We start from the raw sequence: 26,926 nt of genomic DNA, 5'->3' as shown, positions 1-26,926 counted from the left end.
AACTTTTTAATTTGAAATGTAAGTTTGCAGGAAATTGCAAAGATAGTACAAAGAGTTCCGGGGACCCTTAACCCAGCTTCTCCCAAAGGTGACATCTCATAACTGTAGTGTAATGTCAAAACCAGAACCCTGACATGGATGGATACATTACTGTTAGCTACAGAACCTAATCTTTTTTTTCTTCTTTTTTTTCAAGTATAGTTGATTTACAATGTTGTTTTTTTTTCACCATTTTCAAAAACCTTCATAGGGTATTTTTATGCTCTTTGCCCATTAACTTTAAAATATTTGTTTTATAGGAGTTTATACAGAGAAATCCTCTTCTTATCGTTAGTATCTCTTGGAAGAGAGAATATTGATATTGGTAAGTTCGTCAACTGGGGATTCCTTAAAGGGGGTTTAAGTCTTATTTCCTAAAGAAACTTTTAAAATTCTAATTGCTATGGGCAGATACTCCATTTGCCTTTAAAAAGATTTCTGCCTTTAAATATGCAGTTTAAATATGTATATAAAAATGATTTGACTACCATTTTTAAATGCATAGCTTTTGTTTTATTTTATTATTAAGAAATACCAACTATATTTTTGAAAATATCTTTCAGAGGCTTTTGACAATGAGTATGGACTTGCATACAATAGTTTATCTTCAGAGATTCTTGAAAAGTTGCAGAAAATTGATGCTCCACCAAGTACCAGTGTGGAGTGGTGCAGGAAGTGTTTTGGAGCACCTCTCATTTAAATAAGATTCACTAGATTTTGGACACAGAACTGGGGGAATAGATTCAATCTGGAGACATTCAAGGTTTGTTTCAAATTACAAATTGGTGAACACTGAAATGAAGTTATTCTTGGGACAATAGATAATGAAATGTAATTCATACTGAATCATCTCAGAAGGTAAAAATGCCACTAAAATGCCCTAGGGTTTACTGATGTTGAAGATTTACAATTTCTGAACGGTTTTTATCTGCTGAAAATTGGTTTTGCATTTCTCAGTATTTGTAGCAGTTCGATAATGAGAAACCATATTCATTCTTGGCGTTTTGTCTATATCTGAAGCTATTGAGTTTGGGGAATGGCAAATTAATATAAACTTGCCTAACCCCAAAACAAACGAAATCTCAATTATAAGAGCAACTATTTGTGTATTGTGTATATACGTGTGGCTGTGTAGGTGTGTATCTACTCAGCCATATTATATTTATTAAAATTCTTAGATTGCATGTTGCAATAAAGTTTTCTGAAAGGGGGTCTCCAACTATTAAATGACTACTACTACATTCATATGTAGTCATTAATCTCAAAATTATCTGCCTTGTCTTTGACTTTAAAATTAATATATATTTTTACCCTTCATGTTATGTATTAGCTCCCTTAATGGATTGTATCTTGAATATCCAGTTACTTCCTTTCATCCTCTACCCAGTATCATGTTAATTTGCAACAGCTTTAAAATTGGAATAAATGAGCCAGATAGTTTAAATGAAATTAATCAGCTTCATAATTTACAAAATTAAAATTCTTGTGTATGTCTTTGGGCCTGAAATTGTTCAGGCACATAAATTGTTGCTATTGGTCACTTTTAAAAACCTGTGGGATAACTTGCACTGCACACAGAATTTTATTCTTGTATAAAATTTAGATTTGTACACTTATTATTTGTGCATTTGTAAATACTGTTTTTTAGGTTGAATCAATTAAGTCTTAAAACGTTAAAGCTTATTAAACTTGTTGCCAGTAGGTTTAAGAAAATCATGACCTCACATGCCTCACTGACACTTATCATGCCTTTTGTTAAAACATCCCTTAGGGACAGTAAATTTGCCTTACTTCTCTGCATGCATGGTTTGAAAAGCCAATGATTGTGTGTGCTAGCTTTTACAGTAATTATGCAGATGACTAAATCAGTTGGTAATTATTTCCAAATGGTACAGTTAACAGCACACATCTCCTTTCTACCTGCTATAATCTTTTAAAAATTGTTACTATACCAGTCTTCCAACATTTCAGGGTTAGTAAGACCTATGCAGAATCCTAGTTTCAATTTATTGTGAGAGTGCTAAGTGAAAGAACTTGTCAGAAACTGTGTACAATTCTCATTGCCTTAAAAATGGATCTTTTGCACTGTCTCAGAGAATATATTTTTGCAACTTAAGACTTGGTACTAGTTTTAATACTTAACACTTATTGCCCCAACAGAAAGTTTGGAATTACTTTGCATATAAAAAAAATCAAGGTTGAATAAAATGAAAACTTCTCAAGTTTGCTGTGCTTGTCTTACATTTTTAAGGCTCCTGAAGTGTGTACAGTAATTCAAGCTTTTGTGATATTCAGAATTCCAGTATCGCCTGTTTTCCCACTTCTCTGTAGTTCTCAATAACTTGAACTAAATTACCAAAGCACTTCCCACTAAGACAACCCTGTGATTTGTATTAAAATTGCTTAAAGGCCTTTTCTTGCACCTACCACAAAAAGGGGAGTAGAAATTTATAGCAAAAACAGACAAAAAAAAATAAATTTCAAATCATTATCTATAGATTTAGAAATATCTAGAATGACTGTATGAGACTTAAATCCTGATTAACTTCTGAAAGCGATCTTTCAAATTACTGCAGATTGTTTAGCATAACCTTACACTGGTTTTAGATTTGGTATTAACTGCATTTCATAGATTGATTATAGCAACCTGCACAGTTAATGAGTTAACAGTCATAACAAGTCTGACATACCTTTGGGATATTCAATTGTTGCCCTTTTCATTTTTGGTATACACTAGTAATATAGGGTTCAATGTCTTTGCAATGTTAAACTCTTAAATCTGCCAGATTTCGTAAGCTAGTATAGTCTAGGCCCACCTTACTATCTGTCCACTGTAGTGACTGTACTCCTCAAAATAAGAAAGCAGGGTGGTTCTCATGTTTTATGCATTAGAATCAACCAGCTACTAGTTAGAATTCTGGGCTTACACCAGACCTGCCTTTTGGCCTGTTACCCTCTAGGATTCAACTGTAGTGTGTCAGTCCTTCTGGCACTGGGTATCTTTTTTTAAATGCTGTAAGTTCAACTTCTAACTTTGTCAACTGCCAATTAAGACTTTAAGACTTTTGAACTTTTTAATACTACATTAAGAGATACGGGTGCTGTTCAGCAGAGAGTAACACAACATTGTAAATCAACTGTACACAAATTAAAAAAAAAAAAAAGCTATGGGGATGTCCTCTATGAATCTTGCTTCAGGGCTGGCATTATTATTGGCCTAACCTGAGAACTTATTAATGACTGTGGGGCCCCAAACTACCGAATCATAATCCACTTTTTAGCCAGATCCCCAGGTGATTCTTATGCACACTTTAACTGAAGCACTTCTTCAGTCTCTACATGTTACAGCCACTTGAAAATTTTACTCACCTGTGGTTAATATATACTCTGGCAAAGGAGCCCCTTTTAAAGCCTAATGTGCCTTCTTTCAAGACCCTGCTAGTCTATAACGGTTTGAATGAAGGTTCTAACTGCAATTACTATAGAAACCAGACATAGTACATTAGAAAAAGTATACTTTGGGGCATTCCCTGGCAGTCCAGTGGTTAGGACTCCACTCTCACTGCCAAGGGCCTGGGTTCCATCCTTGGTCAGGGAACTAAGATCCCACACCCCACAAGCTGCGTGTTGCAGCCAAAAAAAGAGTATACTTTCTCTGTGCATCCTTCACTGATGCAAGAGTGTTTCTAAAAAGAGGTACAGTCAACTCCTTCGCAGTGTGAAATATAATAAAAACAGGTAGAGTTGAAGAGCTTTGTTAATGCATTAAATTTGCACTGGTTTTAAAAGCTTTGTCAACTGTTTTAAAATGGTATCCATTAACTATGCTTTTAACAAGTTATCCTTTTTACATATGATAAATGTCCATCTTCACAAGGGCACTTTTCATGTATCATGTATAGATCTTTAAGAAAAACTGTACTCCTCAAAATAAAGTGTATCAAAGATTAATAGTCCTAGTCATTTATTTCCCCTGTATTGTTCCCATGCCTTGCTAAAAAGCCAATGAACATGCTAAGAGTCCTTTCCTGAGCCACCCACCAAAGAAACTGTCCTGGCCATCTCTTCCACTATCAATCACAGTTCAGTCTCAGTGTCTGAATCTGAAGGATTATCAATCAATCACTTTCAGGTATCTCTTGCAGACTTTACCTACCACTAGATTATACAGTACCTCCTCTTCTATAAGTTTCTCAACCTTCATTTATTTTATCATCAATTAAAAGTCAATAAAGGAGATGTGATGTCTGATCTTATTTATTTGTTACTCTTAGAACATCTCATTTTTGACTGGACTCAGACTTAGAAGTAGAAGCTCTCAGAGAGGACAGCCTCCGTCTCTTGGCAATCTGTTCCTGGCGTTTTTCTTTGGCCTCCTAAACAAAACCAAAAAAAAAAAAAAAAAAGCACAGTTAAAGCTTATCTGGATTAAAAATGCAAATCCAAAGCCAGGCCTATCCCCCCATCCCCCAACACACGCACTGAGGACTTACCTTCATTCTCTTGGCCAAAAGTTTAGCATATTCTGCAGCCTCTTCCTTATTTTTCTTAGTACGCTGTTTCTTCAGAGCAATTCGCCGACGTTTGTGTTGCAGAACACGTGGAGTAACAAGACGCTGAATCTTGGGTGCTTTGGTCCTAGGTTTCTTACCTAAAAATTTAGATAATGACTCAATCACTTCAATAATACCCTTGTTCAATAGGACCCACATTTACATTTTTAAAGCATTAGAAAGATTCAAACTCAGTAGTTCCTATGAAAACTTATTTGTATGAGACAGTTTACTAGGGACCAGTGTTTTCCTATACCAATAGCTTGGATGTCAAGTTCAAGATCATACGTAAATTCAACAAAGTGATAGGTTACTTTGCTGAACAGCTGGAAGTCATACCCCATACTTTTTTCTGTTCACTTTGATTTCCCTTCCACAATTACATTGTCTTGGGAGGATATTATATCTCTCTGTACCGTAAGACATATGAGCATTATTTTAAAACAGTATTAACCGCATATTTAACTTGTCATGAAAACTAAGTAAACCATTAACTGCATCCCACCATGCTCTTTGAAGTCCCAATTAGTGCTCATATTTCTATTTTTCAAGACAGAGGCTGCTTATCTGGAATGAAACTTAACATTAGAATGAATGAATGAATTTATTTATTTATTTGTTTGTTTGGTGGTGCTGCCCGGCTTGCGGGATCTTAGGTCCCCAACCAGGGATTGAACCTGGGCCACCACAGTGAAAGCAGAGTCCTAACCACTGGGCCACCAGGGAATTCCTGAGGGTATCTTCATTTAGCCTGTCTGATTTATAATCCAAAATCCTCTGGATTATAAATCTGCTTCAGAACAGCAGTCTTTTCAGATGCAATGATTTTAGTTTGTGGACACCTTCTGGGAGCAATAAATGCTTCAGATAAATATTCTAAGACTAAATGCTCAGTTCAGGTTCTGCTGAAATAAAAAACCCTTTGGAATTATAAAGAAAAAAAGAACCATGTTAACAAATGTCTGTTAAGTAGCACTTAGTACACTAATGTTATTTCCAGGAGTGCAACTACAGGGAACTACCATATATTTGCCAGTTACTTCACTGAAAGTCATACCTGGCACACAGTAGGTGTCCAAATATTTCGTATGAGTGACCAATGAGCACTTACCATATACCAGGTATTAGCTTATTTAAGCCCCCAGTCCTGAAAACCAAAACCCAAACAAAATTTTTCAGATCTGTCAGGAAAACCCAACCCAGAACTAACATGCTATTTATTCCACTTATTGTAAATATTCATACAATTTACTACAGAAATATCATTACTGAGCATTGCTGCTGCAGACCTCACTAGTGATGGGTTATGTTGCCGAATAAACAATATACCTCCTTAAAATATAGAACACCAAGGTTCCTGAAAAAACTAAAAATTGAGTTCCCATATGATCCAGCACTCCCACTCCTGGGCATACATCCAGAAGACAAAACTATAATTCAGAAAGATACACGCCACCCCTATGTTCACAGCAGCACTATTCACAATAGCCAAGACAGAGAAACAACCTCAATGTCCACCGACAGATGAAGGGATAAAGAAGATGTGGTAGGCATATACAATGGAATACTACTCAGCTACAAAAGACATAATGCCATTTGCAGCAACGTGGATGGACCTAGAGATTGTCATACTAAATGAAGTTACAGTAAGACAAATACCATATGATATCACTTACATGTGAAATCTAAAATATGACACAAATAACTGTACGAAACAGACTCACAGAGAACAGACTTGTGGTTGCCAAGGGGGAGGGATGGATTTGGGAGTTTGGAATTCAGAGGTAAATTATTATACATAGAATTAGTAGGGGCTTCCCTGGTGGCGCAGTGGTTGAGAATCTGCCTGCCAATGCAGGGGACACGGGTTCGAGCCCTGGTCTGGGAAGATCCCACATGCCGCGGAGCGACTAAGCCCGTGAGCCACAATTGCTGAGCCTGCGCGTCTGGAGCCTGTGCTCCGCAACGGGAGAGGCCACGATAGTGAGAGGCCCGCGCACCGCGATGAAGAGTGGTCCCCACTTGCCGCAACTAGAGAAAGCCCTCACACAGAAACGAAGACCCAACACAGCCATAAATAAATAAATAAATAAATAAATAAATAAAATTAAAAAAAAAAAGAATTAGTAGACAAGGTCCTACTGCATAGCACAGGGAATTATACTCAATATCCTGTGATAAACCATAGTGGAAAAGAATATGAAAGAATTTACATACATGTAACTAAATCACTTTGCTGTACTGCAAAATTAACACAACATAGTAAATCAACTACACCTAAATAAATTTATATACATATGAAAACCCCAAAACCCCAAACACTTGTTCCCTGGTATTTTGAATAAAGTTTCTTTCCAACTTCTAATTCTCACAACTCTATTGCTATGCACATTCCAATTGAAGTAAACGAAGGCCAGAAGTTAAAGCAACTTAAGTGGATGAAAGCATGTATTTCTTTGGTAAACACAAAAATTAGAACCACTGATATGGAAAGAAAGCAAGTGTGGGGGGGTGAGAGCACATTAAATAACAACCCCAGAGTTTTGTCATTCTTTCAACTCCTAACCCCAAAGCAACGAACTTAAAATGTCTCATAAGTTATCTCTGAATGAACTTATACATCAGTGAACCAAAGGCAAATTTCCAGGAAAAATTCTATCACTCTAGAGGGCACTGGATATAATAAGGATTCATACCAACTGCACATCTTGACACTCTCTTCCCCACTATTTTCCTAAAAACTCAGATTCTAGGTAACTAGTAGACAGATTTTTATCTTCTAACATGCACACAAAATGCTACGACGAATCAATGAAACTAAGCAAGCCCTAAACTGCACAATCCCCCGTACCTTCTTTGTTTAGGGGCTTTCTCACAACATACTGGCGGACATCATCTTCTTTAGAGAGATTGAAAAGTTTGCGGATTCTGCTAGCTCTTTTGGGCCCCAGGCGACGAGGCACAGTAGTATCAGTGAGTCCAGGAATATCCTTCTCTCCTGAAAGAGAAAAATGGACAGACTTTTAATTCAACAACCTCCTTACAAACAAGAACCCTAAATTGTTCAGGCATTGCTAAAACAAGTCCACTGGTCCAAACTGTGGATACTGCAAACCAATCAATTGACAATCAGCTTTAAATCAGTGTGGACAAAAATTAACTCAAGAATAAAAATCTCACCTTTTTTTACAATGACCAAATTGAGAACGCTCAGATTGGCATCCACAATGCAACCCCGTACAGATTTGCGCTTTCTTTCTCCAGTCCTCCTTGGTCTGTAACAGGAATGCCCCTTACTCAGTAGCAGGCGGACTCGGCCATGGGTCAAGACACCCTGCTTCATGGGGAAACCCTGTTTGTCGTTCCCACCACTGATTCGGACCACATAACCCTGGAAGAGAACACAATGACACATTACAGAACAAAAGACTGTGGCCTCCAACGAGTACACTTCATTAAGACCAATTTGAAACCTAAGAGCTTTCTCTCTGGTCACTAAATTTTGTCTATACTTCCAATTTCCCAAGTTTAATTAGCAAAGTTCTTTCAATCAAGTTACTTCTAGCCGATGCTTTACCAGAGTTAACAGCCCTTGGGGGAGAAACACTATGTTAAGGAACAAAGCATCAATGAACCACAAATAAATCAAACAACCCTTCTTGGCACTTTTCAAAAAAAAGTGGAGACCATTAGCTTGCAGGGCAAGAACTATGTATTTTTTTCATGAACATAACCCTGCCAGGTGACAGCTCCACGTTATAAAGTGACATCTGGAAGTAACTAAACCCAAGGTCAGAAGACAGAACCCGAGTTTGAACCCCATTACATTTGCCAATTACCAGTAGCGTTTACCATCTCTCTTAAATATTCTAACAATTCAACTCGGCAGTCCGTCAAGGCCACTTTTACCTTCCATTCTTCACCCAGAGCGTCAGCAGCAACTTCTGTGGCCATACGCTTCTCATAAAAGGTACGAAGTTTTCGTTCATCGTCCACTTCAATGAGTTTCTGGCAGCCAGTGGCCGGGAAAGAGATGTTCAGCTAAAAATTAAACGGGGGGAAAAGAACTTCATGAACATCGCAGAACCACTACAAAAGTTATTCCACTGCAAAAAGCCTTTCCTGTCACCCACACACAACTAACAGAAAATCTGATACTACTCACTAAAGCATGTGTGTACATAAGACCGCGCAAGACACACTGCACTAAAAGTAGGACACATCTTTCAAGCCTCGAGGAATGACGCCGGGGCGAAGGGCGCTGCGCAGCCGTTCACCCTCTCGGAGCAAGAAGCCTGACCTACTTGCCGCCAACCGGGCAGCAGGGCCGCCTCTATCCCGGCTGGGGGGCAAGACGCCACCATGGCGCTCCCAGCCCGGCACAGCTCCAGCTGCAATCGCTCGCCATCCGCTCTCCCAAGGAGCTCCGGCCCCAAAAGAGCGATCCTTCTCCTGCCTCAGGCCCTTCTCCATCCACAGCCAGCATTCTGGAGCGCAGCGCCGTATTCTGGGGCTCGATTCACGTTATTCAAACCTAGCGCAACACCCGCCACCAGTTCCCACCTTCATTCTGAAGCGGCCGAACGCCTCCGAGGCGCCACGAAAAAGAGACCCAACTTCCGCTTAGCCCAGGTCACATAGGCTCTCCCAGTTCTCGCGATACGGTCAGACGCCTGGGATAGCGGAAGTGAGCGTGGGTAGGCGGCACTTCCGGGGGTGGGGCTAATCAGCGGTTGGGAGGTGGAGTCAGTGGGCGGTGTTAGTGAGGCGGCGCAGGTTTAGTTCCGAAGATTAGTCTCTCCGCTGCTTGTTCTTTCCCCCGTGGTTCTGGGTCAGAGAGCAGCCCCGCTCGGTCCCGGCCACTGCTTCTGATGACACCAAAGAGGGAGAGCGGGATCGGAGTTCGGCTCTCCTGGGCTGTCGTGTACCTCAGCCTCCGTCCGAAGATTTCCATTTAGGAGCGTGCCCTGCCCTGGTTCCAGCTGTTAAGAACAAGACGCCTTGAAAGCTGTGCTTTGTTTTTTCCTTAAACACTCGATCATCCGCTTGTCCTCTAACCGCTGCAGTCATCGTTCTACCACAGAATGATACACTCAGCTACCCTGTCACCCAAGCCAAAAACCGTAATTACTCCAAGTCCTGGTACCTCCTAAATAGTCTCCCTGCTTTCTGTCTTGCCCCTGCGATCTTTTTAAAACGCAAAATTCTATCACTCCCTTGCTGGAAATGCACCATTTATTTCCCACTACAGTTAAATACTTTCCAAACTTCTTAACCTGGCTTTATAAACTTTCCACAGTCCAAAGCTCACCTATCGCCATTCGTTAATACCATGCCAGTCTTTTCAGATTGCGTGTCCTTCCTAAGAGAAGCCTTTCCCGAACACACAACCAGAAATTGTATTCCTCTCCTCTAGTGTAGCACTATTTCCCTTTATAGTACTGTTTACTCATGATACATAAATGGTTTGCTTATGGTCTGCCTCCCCTACTAGATGGTAAATTAGGCCAGGGCTCATGTCTTAACTTCACTGTGGAATACTCAGGACGCAGCAAAGTGTATGGTACTTAATAAGTAAGGCTCATAACCCCAGCTCTGCTATGTGTTAGTCTATCAGTGTGGTAGTACGGAGCCAGCCAGCAGAGGGAGAAGGAATGAGTGTATTATAGTAAATCTTGAATCAGCAATGATTCAACTCTTATTAGAATAGAAAGATGTAGGAAAGATAGTGTATCGGATAGTCCTCCAGAACATTCCTGGGAGACTGAGAATGAGAACCCAGGTGATCTAACTTTGAAGCCCACAGTACCCTGAATCAGTACCCTGAAGGAAGAAACATTTATTATCTATTACGTATTTACTCCATATTTTTTCTTCAAGAAAAAAAACTCCTGCGTTTAAAATAAACAAAAATAATATTTACTTTCCAAGATTATTACATCCCATCTTCCATTTCAGTATCACAAAGTTTTGAGTTTAGGCCTGCTTCACATTCAAAGCTGAAAGATTCTGCTAAATCCTGTTCGATCGTCTGATGTTAGTGTAAAAAGGTCGGTGAAATGATGCATTTAAATCCTGTATATGTAATTTTTGTTAAGGTGAAATTGACACAACATAAAATTATTCATTTTTACGTGAACAATTCAGTGGCATTTAGCACATTCACAATGTTGTGCAATCACCACCTCTATCTAGTGCCAAGATATTTTCATCACCCCAAAAGGAAACCTTGCATCCATTAAGCAATTGCTCCCCATTCCCCCCCTTCCACCAGCTACTGGCAGCCACAATCTGCGTACTGTCTCCGTGGATTTACTTACTCTATATATTTAATACAAATGGAATTATACACTATGTGACCTTTGTGTCTGCCTTCTAATATTTTTGACGTTCATCCACGTTGTAGCATGTATCAGTGTTTTATTCCTTTTTACGATTGAATGCTATCACACTGTATGTGTGAATCACAATTTGTTTATCCGTTCATCCACTGATGGACATTTGGGCTGTTTCCAGCTTTTGACTATTGTGAATAGTGCTGGTATGTTTGAGTACCTATTTTTAGTCCTTTGGGGGTATATAGGAGCAGGATTGCTGGGTCACATGGTAATTCTGTGTTTCCCAGGGGAACTGCCAAACGATTTTCAGAGCAGCTGAACCATTTTACATTCCCCCCAGAAATGTATGCACTTGTTATTTTGTTATTTTCTCTCTTTTTAAATTATATTCATCCTAGTGGATGTGAAGTGGTACCTCAAGTGGTCTTGATTTGCATTTCGCTAATGACTGATGATGTTGAGCATCTTTTCATGTGTTTGGCCATTTATATATTTTCTTTGGAGATATGTCTACTCAAGTCCTTTGCCCATTTTTTGTTTTTTGTTTTTTATTTTAGCTCTATTTTTATTGAAGTAGTGGTAGTGAGTTAATATGAGGCAAAAAGTAAAATCCAGGACAATTCCTCAGGCTTTTTTTTTTTTCTTTTCTAATGCATTTTTTCAAAGACATAAAATTTACCATCTTAACCATTTTCAAGTATACAGTTCAGTAGTGTTAAGTATATTCACGTTGTTGTGAAACATCTCCAGAGCTATTTCATCTTGCAAAATGGGAACTCTATACTCATTAACCAGCTCTTTTTTCCCCCCTGTCCCATCCCTGGTAACCACCATTCTTCTTTCAGTTTCTATGAATTTGACTACTTTAGATATTTCATACAATTGGAATCACGCAGTACTTGCCTTGTTGTGACTGGCTCATTTCACTTAACCATGCCCTCAAGCTTCATCCATGTTGTAGCATGTGACAAGATTTCCATCCTTTTTAAGATTGAATAATATTCCATTGTATTTATATACCACATGTTATTTATCCATTCATCTGTTGATGAACATTTGGATTGCTTCCACCTCTTAGCTATTATGAATACTGCTGGTATTAACATAGGCATGCATATATCTCTTCAAGACCCTGCTTTCAGTTCTTTTGGATATATACCCGGAAGTGAGATTGCTGGATCATATGGTAGTTCTATTTTTAATTTTTTAAGGAACCTTCATACTGTTTTCCGTAGAAGTTGCACCATTTCATAATCCCACCAACAGTGCACAAGGGCTCTTTTCCTGTATTTGAATTGGCTTGTTTTGTTATTGAATTGTAAGAGTTCTTTATATATTCTGAATGCTATACCCTTATTGGATATATAATGTCTAAATAGTTTCTCCCATTATGTACATATCTTTCCACTTTCTTGAGAATGTCCACTGATGTATAATAGTTTTGAACTTTGATGAAGTCCAATTTATCTAATTTTTCTTTTGTTGATCACGCTTTCATTGTCATATCTGAGACAAATCCATTGCCAAATCCAAAATCCCTATATTTTTGTCCAATAATTTTATGGTTTGAGTTCTTGAATTTAGGTCATTGATCCATTTTGAGTTATTTTGTTAATATGGTGTGAGGTTGGGAGTTCAACTCCATTCTTTTGCATGTAGACATCCAGTTGTCCCACCACCATTTGTTGCAGAGGCTATCCTTTCCCTCATTTAATGATCTTGGCACCCTTGTTGAAAATCAACTGGCAATAGATGTATGAGCTTACTTCTGGCCTCTCAAATCTATTCCATTGATTTATATATCTATCCTTATGCCAATACCACACTGTTTTGATTTGTAGATTTGTAGTAAGTTTCAAAATCAGGAGGTGGGGTCCTTGACTTTTTCAAGATTGTTTTAGTTCTTTGGGAATCCCTTGTAATTCCATATGAATCTTATGCTCGTTTATGCAAAATATGCTCTTGGAATTTTGATAGGGATTGCATTTAATCCATAGATCAATTTGGGGAGTATTGCCAGTTTTACAAAATTAAACTCATTAAACTCTTTCAACTCATGAACATGATATTTCTTTCCATTTACTTAGGTTTTCTTTAATTTATTTCAGCACTGTTTTGCAGTTTTCAGTATGCAAGTCTTTTACCTCCTTGATTAATTTTATTCCTAAGTATTTTGTTGTTTTGGATAATATATAATACATATATATATAAATATATATATATACACACACATTTATTTATTATATGTATATGCACACATATACTATTTTTTTCTGAGCCATTTGAAATTAAATTACAAACACCATGGTATTTCTCTTCTGAATACTTAAGGATGTATCTCCTAAGAATAAGGATATTCTGCTACATAGCCTCAATACCATTATCACATGTAGAACTTATTATTTAGGCAATACATTCTACTACACAGCCCATAAAATTTTACCAATTGTCACAAATCTCTCCTTTAGTTTTCCCTCAAGCCTATTAGTGCCAGGGCCTGGCCCCACCCACCAGCAGATGCGTACCAGCCCCTGGACCTCCTGGGCCATGTAACTAGCCACACTGTGACCCACCAGTGGACCAGCAGCCACTGCATGAGGTAAGGTCTAGTAGCCAATCAGGCTGTTGGCCAGCCCCACCTACCAGCGTGCCCAAACAAAGGAACAAGACAAAACTCCAGAAGAAGAACTAAACAAAGTAAAGGTAAGCAATCTACTTGATAAACAGTTCAAGGTAATGACCATAAAGATGCTCAGTGAGCTTGGGAGAAGACTGGATGAACACAGTGAGAAGTTTAACAGAGTAAAAATATATAAAGAAGAACCAAGCAGAGCTGAAGAATACAATAACGGAAATAAAAAATACATTAGAAAGAATCAATCAATCAATTCATACTTCCCAAGGCAATCTACAGATTCAATGCAATCCCTATCAAAATAGCAAAGTCAGGGAATTCCCTGACAGTCCAGTGGTTAGGACTTTCACTGCCAGGGCCCGGGTTCAATCCCTGGTTGGGGAACTAAGATCTTGCAAGCTGCACAGTGCAGCCAAATTAAAAACAAAAAACCAAAAAAAACACACCAAAGTCATTTTTCACAGAACTAAAACAAATAATTCTAAAATTTGTGTGGAAACATAAAAGACTCTGAATAGTCAAAACAATCATGAGAAAGAAGAACAAAGCTGGAGGCATCATGCTCCCTGATTTCAAAATATAACAAAGCTACAGTAATCAAAACTGTATGGTACTGGCACAAAAACAGGCATATAGATCAATGGAACAGAATAGAGAGCCCAGAAATAAAGTCACATGTACATGGTGAGTTAATCTATGACAAAGGAGACAAGAATATAAAATGAGAAAAAGACAGCCTCTTCATAAATGGTGTTGGGAAAATGGGACAGCTACATGCAAAAGAAACTGGACTACTTTCTCACACCATATAAAAAAACAAACTCAAAATGAATTAAAGACTTAAATGGAAGACCTAAAACCATACATTTCATAAGACTCTTAGGAAAAAAACATAGGCAGTATACTCTTTGATATTGATCTTAGCAATACTTATTTTTTTTGGATGTGTCTCCTCAGACAAGGGAAACAAAAGTAAAAATAAATACTGCACCAAACTAAAAAGCTTTTGCACAGTGAAAGAAACTATCAACAAAATGAAAAGTCTGCCTACTGAATGAGAGAAGATATTTACAAACAATATATCCCATAATTGGTTAATATCCAAAATATACAAAGAGCTCATTTAACTCAACATCAAAAAAAAAATTAAAAATGGGCAGAGGACATGAATAGACATTTTTCCAAAGAAGACATAATGATGGCCAACAGGCGTATGAAAAGATGCTCAACATCACTAATCACCAAGGAAATGCAAATCCCAACCATGACGAGATATCATCTCACATCTTTCAGATGGCTATTATCAAAAAGACAACACATAGCAAGTGTTAGTGAACATGTGGAGGGAAAGGGAACTCTCATGCACTGTTGGCGGGCATGTAAATTGGTGCAGCCCCTATGGAAAACAGTATGGAGGTTCCTCAAAAAATTAAAAATAAACTACCATATGATCCAGCAATTCCTCTTCTGGGTATTTTTCTAAAGAAAACAAAAACACTAATTTGAAAAGATATATGCACCCCTATGTTCACTGCAGCATTATTTACAATAGCCAGGAAATGGAAGCAACCCAAGTGTCCATCAATACATGAATGGATAAAGAAGATGTGGTATATATACAACGTAATATTAGCCACAAAAAGAATGAAACCTTGCCATTTGCGACAACTTGGATTGACTTAGAGAGTATTATGCTAAGTGAAATGAGTCAGACACAGAAAGACAAATACCATATGATTTCATTCTTATGTGGAATCTAAAAAACAAAACAAACAAACAAATGCAACAAAACAGAAACAGACTCATAGATACAGAGAATAAACTAGTGGTTGCCAGAGGGGAGGTGGGTAAGAGGCATGAATGAAATAGGTGAGGGAGATTGAGGTATAAACTTCCAATTATAAAATAAATAAGTCACAGGGATGTAATGTATAGGAAATGGAATATAGTCAATAATATTGTAATAACTTGGTATGGTGACAGCTGGTAACTAGACTTATTATGGTGATTATTTTGTAATGTATAAAAATACCGAATTATTATGTAGTACACCTGAAACTAATATAATATTTTAAGTAAATTACACATCAATAAAAAATTTACAACATTCACATAGACATCAAAAGTTTATAAAAGGAATATTCAAAGAATTAACATCAGCAAGATGGCTGAATAATACTTTCTTGCTCATAACCCTCCTACCAACAACAATAATTCAGCATCCATCAGGAAAAAAAGTGCCTTTGTGGCAGCTTTGGGACCCAGGTAGATTGTGAAATCTTGGTGCAGTCCAAGACCAGGAGAGATATTTTGAGAAGGAAGGCCTGAACCCAGGGTGCTGACTTCACCCATCACAGACCCAAAACAGCTCCATATCTGAGGACTCAGCTACCACCCCATTTGGCTTTGGTTCTGTCACCAGCACCATAGGCTATGGGACCCAGAAGGAGTCACGCCCACCCATGCATTGGACAGTAGGCATACAGACCTCAGTCTTGGTTATGGATCCTGAAGTGGCCCGTGAACTGGCTCTAGCCACTCTCGGCTGTGATCCGAGAGCCCTTGCAAGTAAGCCTGTCAAACTCGGTCAAAATGTAGATTTTGAAATAACTTTGAACTGGCCTCCAGTCCGTCTTAGCCACAGTCAGTGAACAGTCCTGCTGACAGAAGGACCAAGCAGCAGACGCTCTATGCCCCAGAGATCATGAAATGGCCCTATACTTGGTTCCAGCCCCTGTGGCCACGGCCGTGGAGCCGTCCAGCCCACCGGGGGCCCTGGCGGGAGACCTGCCAATCCATGCCTCCGGAGCCAGGTCTGCAGACCTCACTGAAACCTGAAATAGCCCTGGGCCTCGGTTTCAGCCCCTCTCACAATCCAGAACCAGTGCTGCCCACCCAGGGATTCATCCAATTAGCAGGTCCACCCAGGGTTTCATCCAATTACCAGGTGGGAACTACCTCCAAGCACCTGGTGATAGGCTGCTGTCTGAGGACCCAGCTGCGGAATGTGAAGCAGACCCTTCTCCCAGCACCACCATATTGAACAAGGTACTGGAGGCAGTCCCTTACCCGGTGACCAGACAGGATCCACGCCTGCCCCAGCCCCTAATAACACGCCCGCCAGCCACGGACCCCCCTGGAGACCCAGCAACATCACATAACTGGCTCTAACCCAGCAAGACTGCAATTCTGAAAGTAATCTCATCATCCCTGGGAACTGACAGGACCTTGAACAGATATCTGCACCCACACGTTCATTGCAGCATTATTTACAATAGGCAAGACAGGGAAACAGCCTAAGTGTCCATTGACAGATGAGTGGATAAAGAAAATGTATCTATTGGGAATTCCCTGCCAGTCCAGTAGTTAGGACTTGGTGTTTTCACTGCTGAGAGCATGGGTTCAATTCTCGGTCAGGGAATTAAGATTCTGCAAGCCATGCGGCATGGCCAAAGGGAAAAAAAAAAGGCAAGGAAATGTATCTATCTATAATGGCATATTATTCATCCATAAAAAGAAGGAATTTCTGCCATTTGCAACAACAGGGATGGATCCTGAAGGCATTATGCTAAGTGAAATAAATCAGACAGAGAAAGACAAATACTATATGACCTCACTTATATGTGAAATCTAAAAAAAAAAAAAAAAAAAAAAAAAAGGAGAGAGAGAGAGAGCTGAACTCACAGAAATAGGATAAGAATGGTGATTGTCAGGGGCTGAGGGGTGGGAGGAAATGTGTTAACACTGAGTGTTAATCGTCTATGGGATATATAAGTAGAGATAGCCAACAGGCTGTTAGGTATACAGGTTCGGAGGCTGAGTGTTTGACTCAGTGAAAAAGGTGAGTTTGAGAGGGGGCCCATATTCATTTGCTAGGGCTGCCATAACAAAATACCACAAACTCGGTGGCTAAACAGCAGAAATTTATTTTCTCACAATTCTGGATGGAGCTAGAAGACTGAGACCAAGGTGTCAGCAGGATTGGTTTCTTCTGAGGCCTCTCCTTGGCTTTTAGATGGCCATCTTCTCTCTGTGTCTTCACATGGCCTTTCCTCTGTGTGTGTCTGGGTCCTAATCTCCTCTTCTCCTAAGGACGCCAGTCATATTGAATTAGGGCCCTTCCTAATAACCTCATTTTAACTGAATTACCTCTTTAAAGACCCAATCTTCAAAATACAGTTATATTCTGAAATACTGGGGGTTAGGACTTCTACATAAGACTTTGTGAGGGACACAATCCAACTCCTAACAGGGCCCAAAGGTAGAGTCTCTCAACCATGAGAAGCCTGACTAAACAGGATAGAATTTGTATTCAGTAACACCGAGTTAAAGTAATCCTGAAAGCAATCAGTAAAGGTAAAATTTCCCCTAACTCACTGAGCAAGTGAGTTTTTCAAGTGTGTTTGGGGAAGGAGATACTTTCCAAAGGGAAACACAGGAAGGAAGAGAAGTAGTAAAGGGAGGAAATGAGCTTGTGCCTTTCAGGAAGCTGTCTCATATTTGGCTCCAGTCAAGAAAACAGGAAAAAAAGATCATTTAGACAGAAAAAACTAAATTTCAAGGGCAATTTCTACTCATAGGAAGAGACTAATTTTAAAACATGCCATGCTGTGTTTGGGAAAGGAAGTTAAATCAAAGAAATGAAGCTAGGAAAACTCCTTGCCAATATTTCTGTAACTATATCCAGGAGCAAGAATTACAATGGATTTCTCACCCCTTGGGTCAGGGACTAAGGGCTGTTTTTGCAGTGTTGTGGAAAACAAGCTCTGGCATATGTTTATTAAATATTTGGTGGTGGGCAGGAAGGAAAGGGGATGACAGGAAAAATGCAAGAATAAATCTTGTTTTTTTATCAGATCAATTCACTCTATGGGGCAATCTTCTTTTTGTCCCATGTATTTTCATTCTTTTTTAAAAATATTTATTTTACTTATTTTGGCTGTGTGGGATTTTCGTTTTGGCATGGAGGATCTATTAGTTGCGGCATGCGGACTCTTAGTTGTGGCACGCACGTGGGATCTAGTGCCCCGACCAGGGATAGAACCCAGGCCCCCTGCGTTGGGAGCATGGAGTCTTACCCACTGGACCACCAGGGAAGTCCCTGTCCCATGTATTTTCATACTTTAATAGCTATGTAACCTTGGACAACTTATTCACTCTCTCGGTTCCTTAGTTTGCCCATCTGTAAAATGGTGGTAATACCTTCCTCACAGAGTTCTTGTTGGGGATAAATGAACTGATACATGAAAAAAGTTAAACCTTTCTGGGTGCACAGTAGACTCTCAATGAGTGTTAGTTATCTTCATCATCCCTGACACCACATCATCACCTGTCATTACCCATGTCCCTCTAACTTTACTTGTGTCACTCTCACTCCCAGCAATGCCTTCCTTTCCCATCTCCCAAGTTGTGCTGCTTTGGGTAGGCTTTCCCTGAGGGTTCCAACCCAGACTGACCTTGCTACAAGGAGGAGATCGAAGGCTGAGCTTGGTGTTGAGGTGCTGTGGATTGATTCAGATGATGGACAGCCTTGGGGAGGCGTACCAAGAACATACCTTCTGGGCTCAAGAACTTCAGATGGCAATTCTAGCAAAAACTGGCACTGGGGTTCCAGCAGTTTCTTCCATGGGTGGAAGTTGAGAGTGGGATTTAATCTAGTCGAGGACATCATCCAGTAGGAAACCACACAGACCCCAGAAGTAGCAGAGAGAGGGCAGGGAGAGCCGTGGCTCAGAGACAGCCTGGGCCCCATCCACTTCTTGTTCCTAATTGACTGGCTGGAAAGGTCACCAGGATGAAAATCCACGAGTTGTTTGTAGTTAGTTGATATCTGCAAGGAGGTGCCCAAAATTATTCTCTAAAATTGTCGCTGCAAATCCTGGCAAAGGTTTCTTCAAAATGCTCATCCTAAAATACACTAGAAACTTTTTCATGTGAAGAGAAATCCCAGCCCTTGTGGTGGGTTCACTCATTTTGGGAATCATCAGATATTTCTAGGAGTGTCAAACATCCCTTAACTTCTCATCATTTGTTCCCCAGGCTGCATTGCTAATGAGAAAGATTAAAGATCTGTGGCTCTTCTTGGTGTCTAGTCTGCAAGCTTCTGGGCAATGACTGTCTCCATCTACAGAACATATTACATTTTAGATTCTTGCCTCCAACTATTAAAATGATCAGAGAATTTAGTAAAAAAAAAGGATGATCTTCTCATTGGCTCCAGTCTTCTCCGCTTTCTTTAAAGCCCTTGACCTCTTACCTGGACCTCCTTCTTTCAGTAGACAATGTATCCTGCCACTTTTTTCTCAGAAGTATGAACTGCTTCAATTTTCTCTCACCCTCAAAATGTGTCCAGACATTTGTATATATACTCCATATTCCCTTCTTTCTCAGCACAGAGTTCTGTTAGGACACTTAGTTTTAAGTCACAGAAATCCTATCCAAATTAGCTTAAGCAAAAATGCAACTTTACTATAAAGGTTCCAGGGTATCTTGGGAACATTTGGATGTAGCTAGATCCCTGGGCAGAGCTGGAGTCAGGGACTTCTTTTCCATCTGGACTGGCTCTTATCTATACAGTTCTCTTTGGAACTGCTTCATCATTCTCTTATGCTGTGTACCAGTTCTGCCTACATCTCCATCCATTGGAACAAGTTACCAATAGTGCCTCAGTTCAAATCTCTATTCCTTCAGGCAGCCAGATGGAGCTGGAAGAGCTCAGCTCTGATTCCAAGTTCCCATGGGTGCATTCTGATTAGTCAGCTTGAGCCAAGACCCACTCTTGGACCAATGAACTCTAGCCACGGAGTCGGGTCACAGCGTATTGCCACGGCTGTTCCTATGGTAGCCATCTGAATGGAGGTGAGGGCAGCGGAATGTGGGAGGTGGGCAGACCTCACTGAAGAGGCAGAAGGTCCCAGAAAAGGAGGGGATTCTGGGACAAAACAATACGTGTCTACTCCATGCTGTCCCTTCTCTCCAGGCAAATTGCATTCCACCTCTTTGCAGCTCCTTCAGGATCTGGTCTCATTAATCACCCTTTTTTTTTCTTTTACATTTTCAATCTGTTTCTCTACCTGGGCGTTAAAATTTGCTCAAGGCCCTCCTGTAATAGAGGACCATCCCATAACCCTTCTTCAAGCTCCTGCCCAGTTGGGTACCATTTCTCTCTACCAAGTAAATTTCATCTACCCTTTACTCACGTTTTACCCCAACCTGGCCTCCTCCCCCTTGACTCCTGCTGCTTCCATTTCCCCAAGGTGTTTCCTGGTGTTGGAAGGGCTGAAGACAAGGCAGAGAGAAGGAAGCATGAAGTGTATAGGCCACTGTGAGTAGGCGTGATGTCTCTGACATGCCAGAGGCCCCCTCCGGGCACATCTCAGCAGCCACAGAGCCCAGCCCCAAGGGGCACCCTGGACGGTGAGGTGTGACACTGACCAGTCCCTGACCTTTCGAGCTTCCTAGTTCCAGAGAGTCTGTGGCCACAGCACCACCTGGAGCCCACCCAGGCTGCTGACAGCTTGTTTACCAAAGCTTCCCTTGGTGAAAGGGCCTTCTCACGCAGAGGCCTGAGAGGGTACCCTTCAGGCCACTTTCCAATCGCTTCCTCAGGCGAGGGTAGCCTCTCTGCTAGGTCTGTGCCCTTGGGAATGAAGGGGACAGGGAACGATCACAGGTTTGACCGGAACTGCTGCTTTAAGGGTACCCACTGGTAAAGGCCGAACCCCCCAGCACTTGCTCCCCAAGCTGCCTTTCTGGTGCTCTCGGCTACATGGGTGCTTATGGGGACACCCCATTTAATGAAGCCCTTTGCTCGTTTAATTGTTTTCGAACTTTTTATTATGGTAAATTTTAAACACATACAAAGTAAAGAGACTAGTTTTACGTGTCTACCATCCAGGTTCAACCACTCAGGTTCAATAATAATCCATTTAAAGCCAGCGTTGTTCCATCTGTACCACCAAACCAACACCCTTCCCCATAATCTCAAAGCAAATCTCAGATATATTTTGTCTGTAAATATTTCAGTATGTATCTCTAAATAATAATGTCCCTTTTTTGTTTTTGTTTTGTTTTGTTTTGTTTTCTGGTTTTTGGTTTTGGTCCTGTTTATCAAGGTATAATTTACACGAAGTAAAATTTTCCTTTTTAAGGTACAGTTCTGAGGTTTTAGAAACTCATTCAGTCAGGTAACCACCACAATCAGGATACATGTCCCTTTGCAGTGAACTCCCTCTCCCATCCTCAAGCAACCACAGATCGATTTTTATTCCTTAGTTTTACCTTTTCCAGAATGTCATAAAAATGGAATCATAAAGTATGTAGCCTTTTGAAGAATCACCTTTTAAAACATAATCATACCATTACCACACCTCCTCGGTCAGCAATAATTTCCCCAATATCAAATATCAGGTGTTCACATTTCCACAATTGCTCTAAAAAACATTTGTTTATACTCTGATTTAGGATCTAAACAAAGGATTGCAATTGGTTGTTATGCCTCTATAGAAAATCTATAGGTTTCCTCCCCATTTTTTGTTTTAAGAAGTGAGGTTGTTGTGAAGGGTTTCCCTCAATCTGCATTTTATTGACTGCATCTGCGTGTTGTCATTTCTTCCGTTCCCAAAGCCTTGTTTCTAAAATACGGCCCATGGACCAGCGGCATCTGCATCACCTGGGAGTTTGTTAGAAATGCAGAATCTTGGACCCCACTCAAGACCTACTGAATCAGAATCTGCATTTTTAACATTTTTAACAAGATCTCCAGGTGATTCACCTCCTGTGAATTGGTAGTGAGAGCTAGAGTTTTGATCTGGTTTAGGTTCACTATTTTGGGGGGCAAGGCTGCTTTGTAGGTGGTGTTGCATCCTTGATTACTTCTCAACCCAGCATGCCTGCTCCTCGTCTGCCAGGACTTGTGCCTCCTTGTCACTCAGGCCTCTGAAAATGCAGGCACGACCAAGGATATGCCCTCTGCCAGCCTCCACGCTCTTTCCCTCCTGAGCCCCGGTGAGCTCACTTACCCCAGAGCTCTGAGGTATCACTTTTATAGTCATGATGCACAAGTCTTTCTCTCTAATCCTGACCTATCCTTGGTCTCCTGATTTGCCTTTCCAGTTGCTGAAAGAATATATCTTCCTAGATGTTCAGCCTGCCCTTTAATTCAACACATCAAAGCCTAAATCATTATTTTCCCTCTCATCTTCCCTTTTGGGTTAGTAACCTAGCCATCTTCTGATCACTCAGGCTACACTGTTTGAAGTTCTCTTCTGTTTTCCCCCCACTCTTTCATGTCCTGCCTCTAATCGGTAGTTAAGTTTTATTAATTCTCCTTCTGTATTTGTCAGGCTTCATTAGGTTATTCTGGGGTAAGAAACAATTCCCCTCGATTTCAGTGGTTGACAGCACAAGTTACATTTTTTGCTCAAGTTATGAGTTGGCCGTGAGTTGACTCCAGCTCTTTTCTGCTCTCGGTGTCTTCTTTCTGGGATCCAGGCTGAAGAGGCAGTCCCAATATGGGGTATGGCAAAGGGAAATGAGGAATGGCAGGACTATGAATCAGTTTCAAAGCCTCTGCTCAGTCGTGGACAAATCAGTTCCATGCACATTTCATTTTCCATAGCCAATGACAAAGTCAAGTCCCATATCTGTGGGTTGGGAAAGCGCATCAAGTATCTCAAATCCATAGCGCAATCTATCACAACTCCTATTTTATATCTCCGTCGCATTCCTTATTCAATTCCTTTACCCCTGCCTCAACCTTCACTTCTCTCAGCTTAGAATTCACTTCCTCGGGGAAGCCTTTTCCCCGACACCCTCAGACAAGATCACATCCACTGCTCTCTGTTGTCATGGGACTTGTACTTTTTCAGAGCATGTGGCACAACTGTAATGAATTATTTATGCAATATCTAATCTCTGACTTTCCCCCTAGACTGCAAGTTGTGTGAGGGCAGAGACAGCATCTGCTTTGCTTACGATGTTATCCTTGCCACCTAGAAAACTGTCTAGGGCCCATTGCATATTCAGTAATTATGTAAAAGATGCAAAAGAATGAATGCATGTCTTAGTCATGCCCATATCATCCTGCACCTGGATTACTGAGAAAGGTTATCAGTTGTTTTTGACGTCTATTTTATTCTTCAGCCAGCAAGGTTTCCTTCCTAAAGACCTACTCTTTTCACATCATCTATTAGTCGTTTCATTCAGCTTCTTCTTCTGCCACTTTTCCAGCTGAAACATAGTATTGAAGTTTCCTGAATTATTACGCTTTCTCAGACCTCCATCCTTCTGCACATACTATTCGTTCTAAAGAATTCACGCCTGCCCCCCTCGGTGCTCTGCCTGGTAAAATCCTATTCACCTTGTACATCTCAGTCTGGAGGCTACCTCCCCTGATGAGCCCCCCTTGGCTCTCAGTGCAGACTTGGGCCCCCTACCGCTCTGCTTCCCCATTTTGTGTCTGCACCTCCGTTTCAGCAATTGTCCTGTTGTATTCTAATGGTTTGTGTGCTTCTACTAGACTAAGCTCGACCAGGGCAAGAACAATATTTTTGTCTTCTATTACCCAGCACTTAATATAGAGCCTGGCACAAAGCAGGTGCTCAAAATTGCTGCTACACTGTTGCAAGCTACAGTTCTTTAACAAAGGAACAGCTTCTCTATCCAAAAGCAGAGGTCAAAACACATGTTAACAACTTCCATGCACTTCAGGCATGGGCAAAGCCTCAGACTTCCAATCAGAATCAACATACACCCAGTCCTAACACTGTTTGTGGTTTTCCAGCACAGATTAGAGAAAGGAGAGAGGCACTTCTAAAGAGAGGCCTAGTGACAACTGCAGAAAGTGGCCTCCGACGGCTGTCAGTAAACAACCAGAGAGCTCCCACGGCAGCAAAGGTGGCTGCTTTCTTGGAGTGGGTGCACTAGTGTTTCCCTGGCAAAGTCCTGCTTCCTGCAGCCCTCCCCCATAATTCTGAGCCTGGAGACTTCTTAGATTAAAAAAAAAAAAAATCCTTGGTGACTTTTTTTGTTTCCCTCCTAGCTGGAGAAGGGGACCAGACTCTGAGCCCCAGTTTCCTGGTGACGAGCCTGATGAAAGGATGACTTCCTTCATTGGGCTCCTCTTTTCTTCCTCTTTTTCTTGGTAGCAGGAGCAGTCTTGGCTTGGATTTGGTTTTCCAGGAAAGCAAAGTGTATAGTCCAGAGTGAATTTTTGCTCCACCACACATTGGCTAAAATGGTGATTCTCATACATGAGAGTGGGTCAGAATCACCTGGAGGGCTTGTTAAGCCAGAGCTTGTTGGATTCCATCCCCAGAGTTTCTGATTCAATAGGTCTGGGGTATGGACCTAGAATTTTGCATTTCTAACAAGTTCCTAGGTGGTGTTGATGCTGCCAGTCTGGGGACCATACCTTGAGAGTCACTGGCCTAAACGATAAGCCTCAAGCATGACCAGTGATGAAAAACTCTGGCCAAACAGAAAAATGCAGAAAATTTCATCTTTGATCATGCACTTCTTGCTTCATTTACACAAGTGTTTGCTTTTCTTTTCCCCCCCAAGGCAGACTTTGTGACTTGATGGTTTCTACTTGTGGGACCAGTTGAACTGGATATTTATTATCAGATATTTACTTAGATTAAAAAAAATAGCTTTCTGACCACCATTTCCACAGCGGGAGCCACTTTGAGACCACAGCCTTGAGAGAGTAATGTGTTACTGAGACTATCTGGACTGTGCTACATGTAACCGAACCCCAGCCGTTAAGACTTTTTTATAAACTCCTTAGGTTCTGGCGGGAAGATGTGGAGATCTACTGTTTTGCGGCACCCAAGACAAACCTCGTAGGCAAGTTTGCTTGTTAAAACTGTCGCCTACCAATCTGGAGTGACCGGCCTCTACCTTAGGTCTCTCCTTGCCCTCTGTGTAGGGGAGCCAGTTTCGGATTTTACCCCTGGAACTCTCGAGGTTTTGAACCAACAACACAAAGAGAAGAATGAGAGCTCCACTGGATAAATAATGTAAGGACTTTATACGCTGATGATGGCAGATGTTCTTTGATTAAGCCAGATTCTTCTCTCCAAGAATAACTTCCTAGTTCATTTTTGTCTGTACATCTTTGATCCACTCTAAAAAGGACCCCTTTTGCATTTTCTTTCCTGGCCACAGCTGATATGGACTTTGGGAAACAGACTTTCCTTTGGGGGGAATAAGCAAATTTCTCAGCCTGCTTCCTGCCTCAGAAGGCCTAGTGCCCAAAGATCATTTTGCCAGTCTAGCAATGTTTTTCTCACTCAAGCTGATGACATTGGAAATCTCTTTAAAAAATTTAAAAAAAACTACTTGATCGAGAGAATCGGCAAGATGGCGGAAGAGTAAGACGCGGAGATCACCTTCCTTCCCACAGATACAGTAGAAATACATCTACACGTGGAACTGCTCCTACAGAACGCCCAGTGAACGCTGGCAGAAAACGTCAGACCTCCCAAAAGGCAAGAAACTCCCCACGTACTTGGGTAGGGTAAAAGAAAAAAGAAATAACAGAGACAAAAGAATAGGGACGGGACCTGCACCAGTGGGAGGGAGCCGTGAAGGAGGAAAGGTGTCCACACACTAGGAAGCCCCTTCGCAGGCGGAGACTGCGGGTGGCAGAGGGGGGAAGCTTCGGAGCCACGGAGGAGAGCGCAGCCACAGGGGTGCGGAGGGCAAAGCGGAGAGATTCCCGCACGGAGGCTCGGCGCCGAGCAACACTCACCTGCCCGAGAGGCTTGTCTGCTCACCCGCCGGGGCGGGCGGGGCTGGGAGCTGAGGCTCGGGCTTCGGTGCTAGCCGGGAGGGAGTCCGGGAAAAAGTCTGCAGCTGCCGAAGAGGCAAGAGACTTTTTCTTGCCGCTTTGTTTCGCGGCGCGCAAGGAGAGGGGATTCAGAGCGCCACCTAAATGAGCTCCAGAAACGGGCACGAGCCGCGGCTATCAGCACGGACCCCAGAGACGGGCGGGAGACGCTAAGGCTGCTGCTGCCGCCACCAAGAAGCCTGTGTGCGAGCACAGGTCACTCTCCACACCGCCCCTCCCGGGAGCCTGTGCAGCCCGCCACCGCCAGGCTCCCGTGATCCGGGGACAACTTACCCGGGAGAACGCACGGTGCGCCTCAGGCCGCTGCAACGTCACGCCGGCCTCTGCCGCCGCAGGCTCGCCCCGCCTCCTCCGTACCGCTCCCTCCCCCCGGCCTGAGTGAGCCAGAGCCCCCGAAGCAGCTGCTCCTTTAACCCTGTTCTGTCTGGGCGGGGAACGGACGCCCTCAGGCGACCTACACGCAGAGGCGGGTCCAAATCCAAACCTGAACCCTGGGAGCTGTATGAAC

General features: G+C 41.5%; 2 protein-coding genes across 5 annotated transcripts in view; one reads left to right on the top strand and one right to left on the bottom strand.

Annotated features, from left to right (window-relative positions):
* The window catches only part of DENND4C (DENN domain containing 4C), a 131,296-nt gene extending 127,306 nt beyond the window's left edge, over positions 1-3,990 (top strand). For 3 of the 4 annotated variants that reach the window (XM_036856759.1, XM_036856761.1, XM_036856762.1), the window contains 2 exons: positions 300-364; positions 603-739. In XM_036856759.1, coding sequence (XP_036712654.1) covers positions 300-364; positions 603-739 — 202 coding nt within the window. Of the gene's footprint in view, positions 1-299; positions 365-602 lie in introns of all 4 variants that reach the window. The other variant, XM_036856758.1, reaches the window with a different exon arrangement.
* Positions 3,991-4,274: 284 nt separating this feature from the next.
* Positions 4,275-9,280, bottom strand: RPS6 (ribosomal protein S6). Its single transcript, XM_036856764.1, has 6 exons — positions 9,156-9,280; positions 8,502-8,633; positions 7,773-7,983; positions 7,444-7,590; positions 4,533-4,690; positions 4,275-4,415 (listed from the first exon to the last, which is right to left on the bottom strand). The coding sequence occupies exons 1-6, from the start codon at positions 9,159-9,161 to the stop codon at positions 4,320-4,322; spliced, it is 750 nt and encodes a 249-aa protein (XP_036712659.1). The 5' UTR covers positions 9,162-9,280; the 3' UTR covers positions 4,275-4,319.
* Positions 9,281-26,926: the final 17,646 nt, after the last annotated feature.

This window comes from Balaenoptera musculus, chromosome 6, assembly GCF_009873245.2.
Source record: "Balaenoptera musculus isolate JJ_BM4_2016_0621 chromosome 6, mBalMus1.pri.v3, whole genome shotgun sequence".
In the NCBI taxonomy this organism is placed as follows: domain Eukaryota; kingdom Metazoa; phylum Chordata; class Mammalia; order Artiodactyla; family Balaenopteridae; genus Balaenoptera; species Balaenoptera musculus.
Note: the sequence above shows the minus strand (reverse complement) of the source record. Positions and strands in the feature narration are given on the sequence as shown.

Bases quoted from the DNA above. Each gene is read 5' to 3' on its own strand.
- RPS6 (XM_036856764.1), bottom strand. The intron at 7,984-8,501 runs GTAAAAGTGGCC...GTTCTCTTCCAG, and splicing joins CTCTGGGTGAAGAATGGAAG to GGTTATGTGGTCCGAATCAG. The intron at 4,416-4,532 runs GTAAGTCCTCAG...GGTTTTGTTTAG, and splicing joins TTTTGGCCAAGAGAATGAAG to GAGGCCAAAGAAAAACGCCA.